At 39.5% G+C, this 20,833-nt stretch overlaps 1 protein-coding gene and 1 pseudogene across 7 annotated transcripts; one reads left to right on the plus strand and one right to left on the minus strand.

Moving 5' to 3' along the window:
• Positions 1 to 1,483: 1,483 nt before the first annotated feature.
• On the minus strand, positions 1,484 to 11,753 carry LOC120435091 (annotated as a pseudogene).
• LOC116328361 (kelch-like protein 7) lies at positions 10,840 to 20,562 on the plus strand. Of its 7 annotated transcripts, none has more exons than XM_039604010.1 (13): positions 10,840 to 10,971; positions 11,751 to 11,877; positions 12,207 to 12,315; positions 12,928 to 13,021; positions 14,539 to 14,663; positions 14,732 to 14,907; positions 15,048 to 15,222; positions 15,350 to 15,453; positions 15,934 to 16,171; positions 16,621 to 16,822; positions 19,155 to 19,252; positions 19,384 to 19,570; positions 19,969 to 20,562. In XM_039604010.1, the coding sequence occupies exons 2-13, from the start codon at positions 11,773 to 11,775 to the stop codon at positions 20,033 to 20,035; spliced, it is 1,680 nt and encodes a 559-aa protein (XP_039459944.1). In that variant the 5' UTR covers positions 10,840 to 10,971; positions 11,751 to 11,772; the 3' UTR covers positions 20,036 to 20,562. The 7 variants fall into 7 exon arrangements, with proteins under 7 accessions (XP_039459944.1, XP_039459943.1, XP_031605985.1 ...); XM_039604009.1 differs by having other exon boundaries at positions 10,840 to 10,967; XM_031750125.2 differs by having other exon boundaries at positions 10,840 to 10,967; positions 12,207 to 12,309.
• The last annotated feature ends 271 nt before the right edge of the window (positions 20,563 to 20,833 follow it).

A 20,833-nucleotide genomic window follows, 5' to 3' on the forward strand; every position in this document is an offset into this window, starting at 1 on the left:
GTTCACAAAATGCTATAAAATGTATATTTCTTAAAACATTTATCTACTTTTACCGACGTGACTCTTTAAAAATCCTTTTCATCAAAATCAAAATTGTATTTAAATTTTTTACTCTTTATAGCCAGTTAGGTTATATATTACCATTAACTTTTCAGATAAAACGGTGATAAAGTCCTAACGTTTTCATGAAACTTCCTCCCCCCCATCTGAGCATCGGGGAAAAGGCTGTCTTGCAATTGTTGAGGTCACTAGTGTGTGCCCCATTTCTTCCAGGATCACTCTCTTTATAGGTTTTAGTGGACTCTTAGTACTGTGAAGTGGTTTCATGGGACAAAGGCATTGTATTCCAAGATCTGGGAGACTGTAGAAATGAGCAGTGATGCCCTTCCTACCATCTTTCCAGAAAAATAAGTGATCTGGAAGCTGTTAGGCTTACTTACAGCAGCAGCACTTTCTGCACCTGCATAAACCCAGGACACATTTACTAACAGTGTTTGTTGCTGTATGTGCTGCAGCTTTGAATTTTTAATAATATATATTTTGTTAATATTTTGGCTATGGTGTCTTGTTATGAAGTGTACAAGAGTAAAAGTGTTTTTAGCATGTGCTTCAAAGCTAAGTTTGACTGGGAAACTCAAAGCTCAATAGTCTGTATCAACAGAAATTCACTGCAGCCTATGTAATATTTGATGCGTCATAATTTATTCTACTCTATCTTGCAAATACATATTTGTGTGGCAATGTCATGCACAACACACACAACTATTAGATCCTTAAGATCAAACCCGTGTCATTCTTTTGGTCCACTGCAGTGCAGCAGTCAAAAAGAATAGTGAAGTGGCCACAAATGGCCAGGATAGAGCCCAGAGTGCTTATGCTGTTACATTTACATTTAATGCTGTTACACTGTAATCCTTTATTAAAAGTATGGACATAGAATCAAGTGAACAACATTTTGAAATAAGTTTAATTGGAATTTTGTACTATGCAAAAAAAAAATAAAAAACAACAACAACGACATATTAAACAAAGAAACAAATATAACAAACAGCCAGTGCCTTTATTTGTCCATTACATGTCAAACATAGCACTGACCCTTAGTCCCTGCTCATCAGCACATGCTTTCAAAAAGAGCTCCATGTCCTCTGCAAACTGAAAACAAAGAGGAACAAGTCCCTTGCTCCAGTGTCTTCTTCCTCTGACATGTCTCTTAAGACCCTCTGCTGGTCCCCTTGATTTAAGGACAGATATTTTGGCATTGTTACGTGTCCACGGAAAAGTGCCTTATTTTGGACAACCCATTGCACAGCAGGACGCAGATCTTCAACAACTGCTGACTCCTGTGTCGGGCAAATGGGGATAAAAACATAGCTATTTCTCTGTTGCAGAACAGTTTTTAACAGTTATTCAAATGTCACTAACCATGTAATTACACTACTGTTTAAAGTGAATACTGACCTGACTGACTTCCTGGAACTTGCGCTTTTCAGTCTGAAAATGGGCACGTGTTGTCCTTCAAGCACAGCTTTGGCTTCCTCTCTCCAGTGTGCAAATAGCTTGCCAGAGCTTAACAGAAAATTTTGATATTGTTAAGGTGTGTAAACTTTGACACAACATAGAACAGAAGTCAAAATATAAATACCTTCTGAGATCAAAGTTCTCCATCAACAGCAAGCACCACCATTTACGCAAGTAGGGCATGTCTGACTGTAAAATATTAATATGAAACATATTTAACAACTTTCAAAAGATTCAAGACTCCATTGCTGTGAAAGTAAATAGGATACTTACTATAGTATAGTCAAATGGTGCATCCAGTGCCACGTACAGAGCAGACTATTTGGAAGAAAAATAAAATGTCATTTTTTAGAAGCTTAAATTAGCTTCTGTATGAATCTCAAGAAGAGAAGAGAATAATTACCATCAGCATGAAGATCCCACAGTCAACTCCATAGTCTTGGCTTGGAAAACCCTGTATTACATTGAAAATAAAGGCTCGTTAATAAAATCCCTTAAAAGAAGACTAGTGTAATTCATATTATTCACCATACACTTAAACTAGCACATACCTTCAAGTCAAAGCTCTTTTTTTTTCTGACCACTGCCCGGAATGAGCTTCACTGCAAGATTCCTTTTTTCAAGACAGTTACATTCACAAGTTAACAGACATCATCATGATGGTGTGAAATGTTTATTGCTAATAGCACCAACTGTAACTACAGGCCTTAGGAACACGACCTCAACAAAACAGCATAACAAAATGAAAAAGTACAGTCACATGCTCACAGTTGGTCAAAATTAAGCATTTTCAGCTTTAATTTCAGGTTGGCATATTTTACAAACTAATATTTAATGGTGTTTTATGTTAAACTAGAACATTTGAAGACCCTATTTATGTCTGAAACTCATCTAAAGACAGCATCACTGACTTGATCAGAATGTGAAGATGAGAAATAGAATAAAATGTTGAAGCATCATGCTGATATAGTTTATTAAAAAAAGCATGTGAGTGTACTGTATGTGTGAACACTCAAGATCAGCAGAACATGATCTGGGGATGCACTTAACCTGGAACACTGAACAGGTTCCTGAAAATTCTGGAACAAACCAAAAATGCTTATAAAAATGTGACCTCAAAAGTGAAACATATTGTTGGCCACCAAATCCTGCCTTTGTGTATAATGGGTCAAGAAAGAGGATTTCTCTTTTAGGTGGCTTCAGTACCTAAAAGACAGTTAGCCATGACTTCAAACCTGAAAACAATGTCATTGCAAGCGATCACAATCAAAGACTTTTGAAACTGTGTCATAAAAGCTTGAATACATCTCAGACACATAGCAAAATTCTAACAGTTTGTATGTGTCAAAAAACAAGACTTACACACAACTGGAAATGACCAGGTGTCCAGAGAGGAAGAACTATGATGTCCATCCTCTGAGCATCAGTCTGAAACACAATTTTATTTTTAAGTATTCTGTATATGAACTCTCACCAAAGTTATAAAAAAAAATCATTTTGATTACTTGCTTGTTTCTTTAAAGGGCGGTACACTTACAGGAAAGGACTGCAATGGATCACAGCCATAGGGTGCAAGCCAAGTCCGGGTGACATACAGATTTTCTATGTAAATGCTTATCCCCTAGAATGTAAAAACAGCACATTTAAAACAACAACTATTTAAATTAAAGCTTGACGATCCTCGTATACAACATACAGTACCTTTGACTGAACAATTTTAGTGATAAGCTCAAAACAGCCATTTCCAATCTGAAACAGAAAAAATCATCAAAAAAATGAATGTACACTTTATTATTTCATATTCATAGAAACAAAATACTTACAGTTGATTCCATTTGTTTGTTTAAACCCAGTGTCCAAAAATCTGCCCGCGTGATGCATCCAGAAGACGTTTCAACAATCAGCTCATCTTTGGGTCTGCTGATGTCCAGAACATAGTTGAGCTAAAAAAACAGAGAGGTGTCATAGACTGTGGATGACAAAATCAGATAAGCACTAAAAGTTGCACTTGCGACATCTGAAAACTTTAACATACAAGCTGTTGTTGGCCAGGGTGCGTTACAAAACACCATGATGAACGGCTGGCCAAAATGTTCTCAGGCTTTGTCAGAGCTTCGCACGGTGGTCCACACAGGTCAGGAAAAGTTGCATCTGTTGACCTTCTATTGGCTTTCTTGTTGTCAACTCTTACCTGAGGTTCTATAGGGATTTTAACAGGTTTCAGACAGAACACTACATAGAATGCATATTAAATGCATACAAATGCAAGAAAAATAAGCACTATTTATAGAAGGAAATTCATTTGAAACAGCATGTAACAAGTTCGTTTATGAGCCCTCAACTACAACAAGATAATGAATGCAAGATTATTATTTCACCTATATATGACAATCACTATTCAAAATAAGAAATTTTACCAGTGTCACCAGACATTGAAGGTGCTGGGTTCAACACCGTTTCTGTGGTTTCTCTGGGTTTATTGCACACCTGTGGGGCTAGGTACACAAAGAAAACAATATAAACACACAGATAGGAACAAATCTAACATGTGAACAATGGTAGCGTTCTGGTCATGAGACAATGCATGTACTTACCTACGACAGCTTGACCCAGTGCCGACAATGAGATATTGATCTTTCCAAGTCGACCATGTCTTAGCTGCCTCTCCAGAAGTTTCTTGTTGGTGACAGTGTTATAATGATGAGTTATATTTCTCATCAGAAACACATGTGTGGATGGACTCATATTACTTAAAAAGTAATTGCTTTTCCTCATGTTTGCAAAGAACTGTTCAACAACTTGACTGTTCAGCCAGCCTTTCAGCTCTGGGACAAGTTGAATTCTGCGTAATATGTCCTTGGGATCTTTTGTATTTCCCTCGTGAAATCTGTCATACAGGACATAATGGTCAGATGATCCAGTGACAGGATGAGGATTTTCATTTACACTATCCATCCTTTCATGTAGCCATGGAAGATTCACTTTCAGGCTTCCATCCTGTGCAGCCTTGACATTTTCCTCAGTGGGCTCAGCCAGTCGACCTTCATGTGGATGAAATGGCAGTTTATCAGGAACCCGCAAATTGGTGTGTGCCACCAAACCCCTCGCAAAATCGTAAACACAGACGTTTGGCATGTGCTTCCAGGACAGGAGAAGGTCAGCAAAATCCCGGGGACTTTCAGCACGAAGATTAAATTTAACACTGTATACAATGCCATGTGGACATAGTATTACAGACCATCCTCCTGCAAGCAAAGATTTAAAAAGTTGTTTGTGATTGTAATTACATATTTTAATGCTACTTCTAATAATCGCTAAGTGATGCTTACCAGAGGCACCCCATATGCTTTGAAAGACCTTATCATATGTCTGCCTGCTCTTCATCTTCTCCCTCAGTCTGGTGATGAGATCAAAGCGGGAGCCTTTGGAGTCGATGTTGCATGCTTTACACAATTTTCTTACAACTCCAACCTGACAGTAATTAGGGAAAAATGTAAATGGAACAACCCCAGAACTTTATGTCACATATTCTGAAAACATAAAAGCAATGTTACCTTTTGTTTGGCGAGTTCATCCAACAGACGGTCTTCTGTGACACTGCTAAGCTTTGCTTCATGTGAAGAGCTTGTTCCTACTTTTTGAAACTCTGTGTTAAGCACAATGTCACTTGTTCGAGTTTCACTCCCGATCCATGGTGCCCAGTGCGTGTAACTTGGTGGAACTGAAAATGGATTCTTCACGCCACCTACAGAAAATGGCATGTTTTTATTTACAATCTAAATTACTTTAAAACACTGAATGACTTTCAATAAGTTTTTGCCATCACTCACTTGGAAAAAACCCACGGCTTATCATTTCCAGGTGAATAGAGTTCCAAAAACCTTCAATGTCATGTTCACCATTGAAGTCTTCCGGGGCTTTGAGGTCACTCACTATAATAAATTGACTCATAAGAACATGCACATAATGTACACAATGAACTATAAACACAAATGTACATTAAACTTACCTGCTAACTTGAACACCCCTTTTCTGTGTAAGTCCATAACTACCACAGGGGGGTGAAACCCACAGTTTATGCAGGAGTACATGTAGTCTGTGTCAGTCAAAGCCTCAAAATGGCAATAAGCATGAAAATGGTATCCCTAGAAGGAAACTTCACTCTTCTTAAGCCCTCCAATGACTCAATGACCCTTGAAGCCGATACATGGTTCTGTAATATGACAATAGGGTGAAGAAGACTATGATTACACAGATATTTAAATTTGGGCACCAACATATCATAATGACACAAACACATTTTAAAGCAATCTTCAGATGAGTATATTTTATTTTTGTGATCCTCACCTGCAGATTTTCTCTCAAAAAAAGGCAGAGTTCAAGACACAAAACAACGTGGTTGTCAAAGTTGTGAAGCCCATCTGTCCACTCCTGGTATCTGTAGACCATGTGGCACCGAGGACACGATCTATGGTGTGTTGAAACATCTGTTAAAGACAAATCACATTAATGTCAAAACATTAGTATAGGAACAATTATAACTAATTATTTCACACTGATGTTTAATCTTATTCAAACTTTATTTGAATAAGAAAAATTAAAACTTACTCTCAATCACTCCCATCATGCTGACAATCCTCGCTTTATTGGTAACTAGAACAGCCTCATCAAGTTTTGGGTGCTCTGGGCACACCTGGCACAACGTTTCACATGGAAAGAGCTGTTTCTGATGATCCATTTTCTGTGAGATGACATTTTCTGGAAGAGATCCAGGAATTTTTTTCTCTTTAAACATATAGCGGATACTCCTTTCGTATAGCAGCATTGTCCTCAAAGGAAGAACTCTCCTGAGTCATCTGTGATGGGGTGCCTGATGATAGTGGTACAGTTGATTTGAAGATGTCTCTCTGTGTCTGGAAGAGATGCCATTTAGCTATGTTTTTATGAGGACATGATATTCGTGGCTTTGCACAAGCACAATGCCATGTGTTCCTCAGAGCATTGTAAGTCACAAATATTCTGCCAAGACGGCAGAAACTGTGTTTTCGGCTCAAATACAGACAAACAGATCTGTGTTGAGGATCCACCAAAATCCACCCTCACACAAAGTGGAGCATGTGCCATCTGGGCAGCTTTCTGTCTCTTTATGCATGTAGCAGCTTTGGCCTCTCCAAAAAATTTAAGGTCCACCATTTCCATCACGATGTGCTCTTGAAGAAAAACCTCCTTTACAGTTTCTCGGCAGTAATCTAGTGAGCGAAGGTGCTCACATAAACTGAAGCCTAGTCCGCTCCGCTGGGCCAGCAACTGGTATTGCTGACATTCCTCCAGCTCACATCTGATATTGTGAGACATCCCCCATGTTTTCCTCTGAACGTGAACTGGCACAGAAAACCCATGGCCAGTTCTCTGCACAGCAAATAACCCTGTAGTTTCATCTACACAAACACACTGCAGATGACTGGCCAGGGAAACATCTATTGATCGGTTGGAGTGCTTCCTCATCATGTGAGCCTTGTAGTTTTTGGTACGAAGAGTAAGGCCACAGTGAGGGCATGTCATTTTCATGGACTTTCCATCAGCCGCAGTTTTATTGAACACAGAGGGTAGAGCATAGGAATGTTCTAACAAAGATTCAGAAAATGGTTCAGATACCAAAGACAAAACCTTGGGGGGGAGATGGGGCTCCTCGAAGAGCACTGCCGGAAGAATAGGGGTCTCCTCGGAGAGTTCAGCGGGGAGCAGTCCTGATAATGGTGGCTGACTTGGCATTGAAGAATGCTGACAAGACAATAAATGCCTTGCCATATCCCCACGCCGTATGATTGTAATCTTACAGACAGGGCAGTGAAAGTGTCCTGTTGTCCTACAAGGCAGCCTGCACCGGCATATCATTTTATCTGTAAGAGAAAAAAAACAAACAAACAAACAGACGTAATTTAAATGTAGTTGTATAGAATGCAATCAATTTATCTAACAATCAGATTGTACATGTTAACAAAAACATCCAAGCCATGCTCAATAATGAAAGCAAAATGGTGTGGATCACAAAAGTTATGTCAAGAAAAGTGGTGAAAAGTAAAATAAAAATATTTTTTATAATATATATATATATATATATATATATATATATATATATATATATATATATATATATAATATATTTTATAAAAACACTATTTTTGTTGCAGATGAATGCACTGAACTGTACAATGTCAACAGCAACTTTTAAGCCAACAAAGATACTGCAGAAGTCCTTAAAAAAGTGCATATTTATAACTATAAAGTATATTTAATACAAAGATACCGTTGAAATGCAAAGCATTTTTTATATGCACACTTAGATGCTCCTCAATCTTTGCCCTGACGGTAGGGCTGAAAGTGGGGCACAGAGGGCAGTGAAAGAGTCCTCTGCAACACGTGTTGCATTCCTGCAATTCTGGCTTTAAGCCCGAATTCCAGATTGATATGTGCATCTAAAACAGAGAGAAAAACAGATTAACACCATATACACATTTAAGTTCAGGTTTTAGCAGAAATAACAATTTACAGTTGGCATGTAATAGATTTGGGAAGAAAATTCTTGAAAAAAACCCCCAAATATTTTACAAGACACTTTAATTTGTGAGATATGTTTCTATTGACATATAACAGTCAATTGAACAGGGGCTAACTAAAATCTGGGCAATAAAAAAAGCTGTACAGAATAGAATAACGAATAGAAGTATTGATAAATATATAAATCTGTTTGTGACGTAATTTACGGTGTTGACGCTAACCAAAGGTGTCACAAGTACACACGTTCCTTACTACAGTTTAGATACCTCTGTTTAAAAATAATCAAATAAAAGTAGAAGCATTGACTCGAGTTTTTAGTCAAGTGGAAGTAAGAAGTACAGGGTCTAAAATATAATTTATGTACAAAATTCTGAAGTAATCTTGCGTCCAAAGCACGCGTGCGGGGGGCTGATTTACAAATGTACGGATTACAAAGTACAGATACGCATGCTAAAATGTGAGAAGTAGAAGTATAAAGAAGTATACAGTAGGCACAAAAAAGTACAGCAGTAAAGATACCAGAAAATTCTACTTAAGTACAGTATTGAAGTATTCGTTATTTTGCATCTCTGACGCCAACAATAAATCATACTCTAATGCTTGGTACAGCTAAATATCCCAGAATGCATTTCGTCCAAAACTCAACAGCGGACTCCCGGCATCGTTTTCAACCCCCCCGCTCGCGGTCTTCTCACTACTCAGGTTAAAGAAACCCCAGCAGCTGTCTATAGTATTGAGTGTCCACTAAAATAGAAATAAAAGCGTTCTAACATCTCACCTGCTTGTTTTTATTAAGGTATGTACACGTATGTACATGTACACTATTTTTATTAATAGAGGTTTCACTACTGAGGTTACAAATGATATATAAGTCACTTAGATCACTTCTAAATGTTAATGTTTGGTTTATTTCAGTGTTTTATTTGTTCCTGAGTAAACCGGTTTGGCTGTGATTAAAGTTAACCCTTAGATGCACAACCTACCAATACCTACACTCTTCCACGAGTGGGGTCAAAAATGACCCCAAATAGAAACAATGCATTTTGCTATAAACTCGGTTGTTTTTCTTCAAAATCTTTAAAACAAAGAGTTGTAATATTTTCATATTTGAGTTATTCCTCATAAAACATGTTTGTGACATGAGGCCCTTTGCATTTTTATTTATTTTTTCATTAATTTTAAGAAATTGCAGTTTTTGTATCACTTGTATCACTTTTGTATGCTTGCTCGGCATATACTGCAGAAGCTGGGCCTTCCCTCTGAAAGGCACAAGTTGTTCATCCACTGTAACACAATCACTGAGGATGAATTTCAGTCTGCAGTTGACCAGGAACAGGCCCCATATGTAGCGGAAAGCTGCCATGTGGTTTGTTTTCAGTCGGTAGGCTCTGGTCCTCTTGTCATCAAAGTGCAAGAAACAGCGAATATGTTCAAATCTTTGAATTGACATAGTGGCCTTGTACAATGGGTTATGCAGATGACTCCCAAAAAACACACCAACTGGTACATTCCAGTTCTTCTCACTTCCTGCAAGAATGGTCAATCAAATGAAGGCCATGAGCTTAAGTTTGATTACATTTTTCCACTCTTTTCCCCTGTCTGTGGCTACTCTTCGTGCCTCCATGTTTGTGTATGACAGCACCTCTTCTATTATATTATCAGACATCAACATCTTCCATGCATCTATTGGGGAGACAGTACTAAACCCAGGTGCAAGCCCTGGCCGACTAATTCAGAATATTGTGGCTAGAGCAATAAGAGGGGCTCATCCTGTTAGACTCAATATCCATTTCCTCTTCAGAGGACTCCTCTGTATCTGACTGGCCTTGTTCAGTGGGGGGGACAATAGTCTGGGTCCTCTATATCTTAGATGTCAGATTCTGAGTAAATGCCTCTGATGGGCTCTTCATCCCATCCGTCCAGGATCATTTGTAGGCCAAGGTTCACAGGGATCCTAGCTGGCCTCTTAGCAGCCATGTTACTTTTGATATAAAAAAAAAACCATCATAAAAGACAATGTTTGAAATGCACAGGACACTATATACAGGGCTGCACATAAATGGTTCGCAGGTGTGCATTCGCTGTCAAAATAAAAGACGCGTACCAGATAAGAAGTTGGAACGCTCGTTTGCGTACATTAGATGTTCTGGAGGAGGACAGACATTTGTTCAGAACTCTTAAAGATGTTGAATAAGCAAGCTCCGTAAGCAATTACTTTGGTGTTCCTCCACCGCAAAAGAAGTGTGTATTCTCTGAATTTCAGGGAATACTTTTATTTTGACAGTGAATGTGCACCTTCGGACCACTTATGTGCAGACCTGACTATAAATCATGTATGTTACTGTGTAAAAATGAACTCTTGATCCATCAGAAGTGTAAGTGGGACAGTCAGAGTTGCTAAGAATGAAAGTTTCATAGAAGATTCCATAGGAACTACTTGGGGTCATTTTTGACCCCACTTGTGGAAGAGTGGGGTAGTGATACAAAAACTGCATTTTTTTTAAATTAATGAAAAAATAAATAAAAATGCAAATGGCCTCATGTTACAAACATATTTTATGAGGAATACCTGGAATATGAATATATTACAACTTTTCATTTTAAAGATTTTGAAGAAAAACAACCCGTGGGGTGTGCATCTAAGGGTTAAGCTTCATAACATGTTACTCACAGTTAAATTAAGAGGGGACGGCAGTAAAAACTCCGGACCTGTGACATCATCACGTACGCAGGTGTACATATCGCGAGTCCGTGCTCGCGTTCTCGGCGGGTACGCGTACTTGAGAATTGAGAAACGCCCAAGGTCACGGCCTTGACCCTTACAAAGCGGGACTTCCTGTAGTATAAAAGTGGGCTTGCTTCTTGCACCTGATCTGAGAGACCGGGTGCGGGTAGGTAACTGATTTGGTTTTTTTTAAAGCCACCATTAAAGTCGCAATTTTGTGGTGCGCGTGCCCTGTATTCCGCCATCTGTTTCTTTTGTCTGCCAGTTAGAGTTAGCTGACATGCTAGCAATGGCTAGCATGCCAGCTAATATGCAATTGTTTGTGTAGCCTTTTTTCTTTGAAGGTCCTACCCAATCAAACATAGCAAAACTTAACATTAGAAGTATTTTGCTAGGTGATGTCTGGTTATTTTATTGCTCTTTATGTAATTAGGATTTGGCACTACCTTCCAGCTGATTTAAATGGCCCCGAGGAGATGTTGTGGAAAAGTCGCCCAGCACAACATCTCCCGAAAAACTGGTTAATTGTTTTCTGCATTGTTTGTTGGGATCCATTGTCATTTATACTGGTATTGGAGGCAGTTAGAGCCACTCTTCTCCTTCAGTCTTCTTCTGAACTATGGGTGTTTGCACTGAAGGGAGGGGGGATAAATGAAGCCAGAACAGGAAACAAAGCTATTGGAAAGTGCTCTCCAGAATTTCTCACTTTTCATGTCGTTGGGGCATCTCCTTCTCTGTGACCTGTCAAGCTCCTGCATCCATAAAACAGAAATGGAAGTAAAAAGTGGCCCAGGAGTACTGTGAAAGCAAGTTCCAGTGTTTTGATATTGAGATCTGCGATATTGATATTGCATGTATGAGGAAATTTGAGTGTTGCTCACCTGGTTCAAGAGCAGCAGAAGGGGAGGAGTTTGAGAGAAACTGTGTACTGAAACATGTCTTCTGATAGTGGTGCTGACATAAGTGGGGTGATGGCCTCTCCATCAAATTCCAAGAAAAATAACAGAAAAAGTGCCATCAGAGAGCATACATGGCTGACCAACTACATGGGATTCCTTAACCACGTGAGAAAACAGGTGGGTGTTTAAGAATACAAAAGCCTGTAGACTTCTAATGCTGCCAAACGGCATGACTGTGGTTGTTCCCCTGTCTTGGTTCTTGTGCTTTGTAGTACAAAGCAAGATTAATGGGTTAGCAACGCATACTGATGTTAAGGTCGGAATTTTCTGTGTCACAAAAGTAACACAGGAAACTCTGATTTACCTGGCTAAATAATTGGTGTCCCTACATTGATAATCTGACTGGGGCTTTAGGTCGCATTAGCTGTAGCCAGCTAATGCAAGGAAAGTTTGACAGTGTTGAACCTGCTACCTAGTACACCTCTTTGATGACTGATTTTCTCCAGGGCAGCCTCTGTGATGTGACCCTTGTGGTTCAGGGAAAACGCTTTGCAGCACACAGAGCAGTGCTAGCTGCAGCCAGCCATGTCTTCAGACTTATGTTCACCAGTAAGGGTAACACAAAACTACACAAAAGAACACACATTAATACTCTGCCTTGAGGTCTTACTACAAAACTGTCTCTAGACTCTTTGCTTTTATGTTGCTCTTTGCTTTTATGTTGCTTTTTACTCTGTGTACAGCGACCTTGAGTGTTTTGAAAGGCGCTTTCAAATAAAATGTGTTGTTGTTATTGTTATTATTGTTATTATTATTATTATTATTATTATTATTATTATTATTATTATTATTATTATTATTAGAGAAACATCAGAGGAGCATCCCTTAGGTTGAGTAAAATAGAAAAAGAAGCCAAAGTTTAAATATCTTGTAAAGACTAAAATTCAGTAACTGTGTGATCAGTTGAAGAAATATTGGTAAATCTACTATGGTTTTGCTTGCCTGACTGTTAATTCACAATATATTTCATGTAATAAAATAGACTGCATTTTGCTTCAAACACAAACGCTCAATGGTTTATTTCAGCAAAGATGGCTAATTTCTGAAACGCGTGTGACTATTGATGTAGTTCTGTTAATTGGAAATGCTGTTTGTTTTTTTTTGTTTGTTTTTTTTGTGTGTGTGTGTGTGTGTGTTTGTTTGTTTTGTTTTTCTTTTCACTTTCAGACAGAATGAAGGAGTCGGTGTCTCCCGAGGTGGAGCTCAGGAGTGTTGAGCCTGAGATCCTTGAGCTGTTGCTTGAATATATTTATACCTCACAGTAAGTGTTTAAAACAGGGCTATACTGTGAAGCAAGTTGAACCCAGTAAGGCTTTGATTGTGTTAACTGTCTTGACAAAGCCTAAAACCACAGTCAGTGGTAATGGGTATAACAATGGTAGCTATTAAAAGCATTTTTTTTTTTTTTTTTTTCCTTTTAAGCCAGCTTTCTGCTTCAGACTCTGTGTGCACTCACATAAAATGGGATGTTTGACGTGTCACGAGTCGTCTTCTTCTGCACAAAATAATCCCTACACTGCGTTCCAAATTGTTATGCAAATTGTATTTAAGTGTCATAAAGATTAAATATGTTGTTTTTCAATTAAACGCATGGATGGCACTGTGTCTCAGGGCTCTTTGGATCACTGAAATTAATCTCGGACAACTGTGACTATTAGTTTACCAGGTGAGCCCAATTAAAGGAAAAACTACTAAAGAAGGATGTTCCACATTATTAGCAGACCACCATTTTCAAGCAATATGGGAAAGAAAAAGGATCTCTCTTCTGATGAAAAGCGTGAAATAGTTGGGCAGCACGGTGGTTAGCACTGTTGCTGCACAGCAAGAAGGTCCTGAGTCAATTCCACCATCAGGCCGGGATCTTTTTGTGTGGAGTTTGCATGTTCTCCCCGTGTTTGCGTGTGTACCCCTCCAGGTACTCCAGCTTCCTCCCACCGTCCAAAGACATGCAGTTTTGTGGGGATAGGTTAATTGATTAGTCTAAATTGCCCATAGGTGTGAATGTGAGTGCGAATGATTTTGTCTCTGTGTTAGCCCTGCGACAGACTGGTGACCTGTCCAGGGCGTACCCTGCTTCTCGCCCTATGACAGCTGGGATAGGCTCCAGCACCCCCCACGACCCTGAAAAGGATAAGCGGAAGTGAATGGATGGAGGTTCAATAGGATAGATGGGACGGATAGATAGTTCAGTGCTTGGCCAAGGAATGAAAACCTTAGATATTTCACAAGAACTTAAACGTGATCATTGTTGGGTTGATGCAGATAAAGGCATAAGGAAGAATGTTTCTGTCAGACAAATACATCGGATTAAGAGCAAGCACTTTTTTTCCTTCTTTTTTTTTTTTTTTTTTTTTTTTAAATGCTTGGCTCTAAACCAGGGGTGGGCAATCTCAGTCCACGAGGGCCGGTGTCCCTGCAGGTTTTAGATCTCACCTTGGGTCAACACACCTGAATCACATGATTAGTTCGTTACCAGGCCTCTGGAGAACTTCAGGACATGTTGAGGAGCTAATTTAGCCATTTAAATCAGCTGTGTTGGTTTGAGGACACATCTAAAACCTGCAGGGACACCGGCCCTCGTGGACTGAGATTGCCCATCTCTGCTCTAAACACATGCTGTAAATAAAAGAATCGGAGAAAACATGGCATTTCTATTCACTTTTAAACCAAAAAGCCTCAACATAATGCATTAATCTGACTTTGTAGTGCACTCATCATATGGTGATAAAGGATGGTTTTGTTTTCTTTTTTCATACTTTGTGTTTTGCTGTGTCCCAGAATCACAGTGGACAGTACTAATGCCGAGTCATTGCTGAATGTGGCCAACCAGTACCAGATTGAACCAGTGAAGATGATGTGTGTGAAGTTCATTTTTGGACAGATCGATTCAACAAACTGCCTGGGTAACAACAGAAACACAGACCTGCCAGTTTGGATTTCTTTGAGTGATTCCTGTTCTGTGCTTTTGCAGGTATTTCAGTACTTGCAGACCGCATGAACTGTCCAGAGCTGAAGGCAGCAGCAGAGGAGTTTTCCTATCTCCACTTTACTGATGTCTGCAGACTGGATGAATTTCTACATCTGGACATTGCACAGCTCACACATCTACTGCACCAGGACAAACTCACTGTCTATTGTGAGACACAGGTATCACAGTGTTGACTAAAATTTGGTATTTAAAAAAAAAAAAAAAGTAGCTAACTGAAATCAAACTAGACCTGAAATTTAACTAAAGCAAGTAAAAGACACTGTGGAAAGCCTTTGTTCCCACATGTTGCTCCATTCAGGTTTATGATGCTGCAGTGCGCTGGCTAAAGTATAACATCTCAAGTAGACAACAGCATATTGTGGATGTTTTGAGGTGCGTTCGCCTACCTCTGGTCCCCAAAACCTTCCTGTCAGAAACTGTAAAGATTGAGCCGCTCTTCCAGGACAACCCACACTGTTTCCAGATGATCACCTGTGAGTAGCAAAAAGGAGAGCTTGCACTCAATTTCAAGTTTAAGACATTCACGATATTGCTTTCCACTGTGTAGATGGATATATTCACTCACTCCCTCACAAAAAAAACTGATTGCTTTTGCCCAAGGTGCAATGTGGGACCTTGGAGAGGTCAGCCAACCACGTCGCAAGAAGTATGACAACTGCATTGGTCTGTTTGATGGTAACCACTGCTACTACTTTGACCCCAAGGTAACAACAAATATTTACCAATTCTAGCCACAGGGGCATCATTCCAGACTGTGTAATACTGTTTAGGTATGGGCTTGTTTAGCAGTTGCTTGATTTTTATTTATAGGTAAATGTAGAGGAATGCCGCTGATTACATATGCGCTACCTTTAACCTACTGTAAGGAGGAAAAACTGTTAAAGTGACTTCCAGCTCAAGGCAGGACAGCCATCTGTGGTGGAGGGTTAGGGGGAAATAAGATGGAGAAGATGAGCACAAAGCAACAAACAGTAAATCGGGCTAAATAGTGGTGCACATTAGTAGAATAAAGATGTGGTTAATCTTTGTTTTTTTGTCATTTGTGTTTTGTTTGTGTGTGTGTGTGGGTTTTTTTTTTTTTTGTTGTTGTTGTTGTGTGTTTTTTTTTTTTTTTGGTTAAATGGTTCCATACAATAGCAGGTCTGTTCTAATCATTACAAGTGTTGGTATTGCTTTCCATGCAGGATTACAGCTGGATGAGCATCAACCTCAAACTGTCAAAACGCCAGAATACCACAGCTGTCCTCTGGAATAGGGTGGGGTGCATTTTAGGTGGCTCACACAGCTTTCACATCAAACACACAGACTTCTATAACATTCTGAGGAATAGATGCTCCAGGCCAGGGCCACCAACACCTCGTGAGAACATGTCTGCGTGTGCTTTTGAGGGCAAGATCTTCACATCTGGAGGATCAGAAGCGGGTATGCATGGTGACGTGTATCTCGAAGAGACTGGGCAGTGAATTGGTATTGTTTTGCTATGAATGTAGTATAGGGGCGACCGTGGCTCAGGGGGTTGGGAAGCGTATCTGCAACCGGAAGGTCGCCGGTTCGATCCCCGGGCTCTCTGTCCTGGTCGTTGTGTCCTTGGGCAAGACACTTTACCCTACTGGTGTTGGCCCAGAGGGGCCGATGGCGCGATATGGGAGCCTCGCCTCTGTCAGTCTGCCCCAGAGCAGCTGTGGTTACAACAGGTTACAACAGCTTGTGTGTGTGTGTGTGTGTGTGTGTGTGTGTGTGTGTGAGAGAGTGGATGAATAGTGGCATTGTAAAGCCACCATTCCACCATTATTATAGGTGGTTATCAGTGGGGAAAGTTTCTAGCCATTTCTGCAAGCAAATGTTTCTGATAATATGTAGTGTTTTTGCAGGTGGGTCAGCTGTGGACCTCTTTGAAAGTTATGACACAATGACCGAGTCATGGCAGGTCAACACCAGCATGCTAGTGTCCCGCTCTAGTCATGCCTCAGTGGAGGCCAATGGGCTCATTTATGTTTGTGGAGGAATGACTGGCAACGGTGTTTCTGGTAGAGTCCTAAGGAACTGTGAGGTCTATGACCCCAGCACACAACAGTGAGTCACTACAGCTTTGTACTCTGCTTTGTTTGTCTGTGTATGTTCGCTATGTCTGGGACTTTGTGCTTTAAAGAAGGTGTGCTGTTTGCTTTTAAAGGAGGTGTATGAATCAATGGGCATCAGGAGGTTAGCAAAATTAAAGCTAAATGTATACCACTTTATTGAATCCATACATAGCCTGCATGACTAACTGGCGATTGTGCGTGGTGTTCCTGCATTGGTCTGGAATTTTGCTGAATTCCCCCCCACCCCCCAAAAAAGTGGCAGCTGAACTATAAATCTTGCATAATTAAGCACAAAACTACCATTGTTGTAATGGCCACTTGTGGTTAGCTGCAACAGTGGAGTCCATGTAAAAATACATGGTTTCCAGGTTTTTCCCAGTGCACAATGGATCTTTTAGTCACCCCAGCAGGTGGTCAGCAAGGACAACAAAATTTGTGAAAACATGGGATTTCAAAATAATACCCTAATGCATCTTCTAAAAATCTTGACCAAATTCGAGGTCAGAAAGTAACGTTTTCTGAACTTTTAGTTTGATTATATTTATATAATAGAATTATATAATTGATACGTTATCAAGATTGCTGGTAAGCTCATCCCCAGATTGTATGGCTACATGGCCAATACCTTCTCATTAGTCCTAAGTAATAGCTAATAAAATACTAGAAGCAGGATGATTGGTTGGTACAAACTCTGTCAAGTTAAAGTTTTATTTTATATATCACAACAGTCACTTCAAAGTGCTTTATATGGTAAAGATCCTACCATAGTGGAGAGAGTTGGTGTTGGTGGGAAGGGAAAAACTCCCGTTAACCAGGAAGAACCCTCTGGCTGAACCAGGCTCGGGATGGGGCAGCTATCAGCTGTGACCTTTTTGGGGTGAGCAAGGGGAATGACAAAATGAACTGAAGGTTCAAGGATTGGTAGATGCCACTGGGTGTGTCCCAATTCAGGGGCTGCATCCTTCGGAGGACCCAGCTTTCACAGTCTACGTGGGCCGGGCCCACTGAAGACCGAGAAGGCTGGAAGTGCGAGGCTGTGAAATCAGGTGGTATAGCCTTTAGATTTGCGTCACCGCTGCCTAAGTGGAGTTTAATAAACTCAGCCGTCTGCTCCTTGCTATCTAAAATATAACAGGGCATTGGAGTAAATTCTCTACCATCTCACACTTCTGTTTAATCAGTTTCTGTTTGACGTTTATTCAGCTGTGTAAAAACTGTAACTTTAATATCAGCCAAACTGATTTACTCAGAAACAAAACACTGAAAAAAGCCAAACAATAACAAGTTATCTAAGTGACTTGTATGTTTAAACTGAGTAGTGAAAGACTGTGCGGGGAGTCCGGTGTTCTCGCCGGCGCTAGTGAGCCTTGACCACCTGGTCAGCTATCGAGCTGTTAGGTAACAGTCCTCTGAAAACGTCAGAGCACTTTTGCAAATATGTGATGTCTTGATAAACCGAGCAGACATTTGAACTTGACACACCTACATTCTCGCCTGAAAATATGTTAAGTTTATTTTGTGACCCAGAAAGAGTAATATTTCAAACTCTTTAGCTAGGCTCCTCTGCCATTGCCATGTTTGAAAAGTATTTTTATATTATTATAAATAACATTATTATAATAAAGTATTGAAAAGCATAGTATTACAACTAGTTGGCTTCCGCCATTATTGGAAACTGGAATTGGCTGGGCTGTGCTATGAATTCTGGGATAGTTTGGGCCACGAAGCATATACCCGACCCATCCTTCAAATCCAGGGAAATGAAGGACTTATTTGGAGCAGCCTTCATTGCCTGGGTGTGACATAAACTGCCTCCAAATGCGGCCTCCGAAGCATGCAGCCCCTTAATTGGGACATAGCATAAGTAACCATTGGTGGTTTTCAAGGCTTCATGTCAAAGCAGTCATAGTCTTGTACAGATTTTAACCTTCAAAGTGTTCTGGTTGAAAAGAATAAAATAAATGTTAATCGCCCCACACAACTGCTAGCACAAAGAAACTAATTATAGAATAGTTTTTGTACGTGGGTGTAAACCAGTTTATTTCTGCTTTGAAGCTGGGCATTTTAACAGTGCAATTTGGAGATTAACTTTGAACCAGATTTCAATGACAATTCCGGGAACTTTAGGGTTTTTGACGCTTTGCTTTGGACATCAGTTTTCGGCACCAAGGTTGTCCTTATCAAATATTTAAGGGAATTTATTCAGCAGGATTTTCAAAAGCTTATTCAGGGAGTCATAGAACTCTCAAGAACACACATTACATTTTTTTTTTTTTTTTTTTCCCCCTCTACACTGTATTTCTTTTCTGCTACAACCTTCAAAGGTGGAGGAAATTGCATGAAATGAGGGTTGCCAGGAAGAACCATGGGCTAGTGGTTGTCGACAACAAGATCTATGCTGTTGGAGGCGAAGGGTCAACTGGTAAAGAAAACAACTATTACAGTGTTAAGGAATCAAAGTACTACTGTAGCATATCATGATGGCCATAGCTAATAGGACTGTATAATGCATGGTTGTTGTTTTGGGTTTTGTCCACCCCCCCTATTTTCCAGGTGGACTTGACTCAGTAGAATACTATGATATTACCGTTAACAAGTGGCATGCTGCCTCAAGGATGCCGTGGAGAAGCCTCACAGTGAAATGTGTGGCTGTCGGTGACATCATTTTTGTGCTGGCAGGCAAGGGACTAGGGGCACAGTGCCTCAGAAATGTCCTAGAATACCACACAAAAACCAACAGGTTAGTATATATATACTAAATACTGTTGACATAAACTATATAAACAACTAAATATAAAAATGGACAGCACTATATTTTTCAGAATCTCTAAATATCAAACATCTCATATTAATATGAATTTATTCTAAGTGGTAAACATATTGTCAAACCATTTTGGTTGCAGTTCTTAAACAAAATGTTAAATTCTTGCTAGAAATCGACATAAGCGATTGGACAGTTGGGTTGTACAAAGTACTGCCTTATACGACTCATTATTTTATTTTATGATGCTTTAGCCACTGCTGATATTTGTAAAACTCTTCAAGTCAGAAAAAGAAGCATCATTGCTATACAGTCTGAGCAGTAAACATTCAATCTATTTGCTCCACTTTTTACTGAAACATTTCTTTTGTGTTCAGGTGGGTAACATCCAACGCTCAAGCTTTTTCTTCCACCAGCTGCATTATCTGCACGGTTGGTCCATGAGAGTTCATTGAAGGCAGCTGCATACTGTTTTTATTTGCCTCATCCTCATAGGACAAGATAAACATTTCATTGTTATGATGCTTGTTTAAGACCCCTAGGATTCCTGTAGTGGAATAGTAAACTGATTTACACAAGGACCTACTTCTGAAAGGGTTACTCATTACAATAGTTAATGTGCATGTTTACAGACTGGTTATGTTCTTTTAACTTTGTTTAGCAGTAAAAATTCTCTTGGTTGTAAATGTTTGGCAGATATCTGCTGTGTTTTTATTGATTCATTGCTAATTTAATAAAAGTGCTTTGCTAATGATTTGAAATGTTCTTGTAGGAGGGTGTGTGTTTTTGTTTTGTTTGTTTGTTTTTTGTTTGGTTTTTTTTCCCCCCTCCCTGCTTTGCCTGTCAGAGAATTTAATCTTTGCAGAAGTTCCTCTCATGTTTTAGCACGGATCCAAAATGGATGCTGAAGATTCCACTGTAAAATCGGATTAATTACCCTTACTTTGATAAAACATGCAAACCAATTTCCTGAAAGTGAAATAAAAAACTGATTGCCCGAAGTAACTGACTTGAGGGCCTCAGAAAGCCAAAGAGGTTTCGCCACATTCTTTAATATCCTTACACTACACTTGTTTGTTTTTTCTTTTGTTTTCTTGAAGTTTATGAAACAACTGGCACTACTCTTGGGAAAATGTAATTTTTACCAGTAGAGGCAAGAGTAGACTAAAGGAAATTAAAAAAGTTATGTAACTATATAACTTTTTTCTTTTTTTTTTCTTTTTTTTTCTTTTTTTTGGGGTA

The sequence above is a fragment of the Oreochromis aureus genome, linkage group 20 (assembly GCF_013358895.1).
Source record: "Oreochromis aureus strain Israel breed Guangdong linkage group 20, ZZ_aureus, whole genome shotgun sequence".
NCBI classification, from domain to species: Eukaryota; Metazoa; Chordata; class Actinopteri; order Cichliformes; family Cichlidae; genus Oreochromis; species Oreochromis aureus.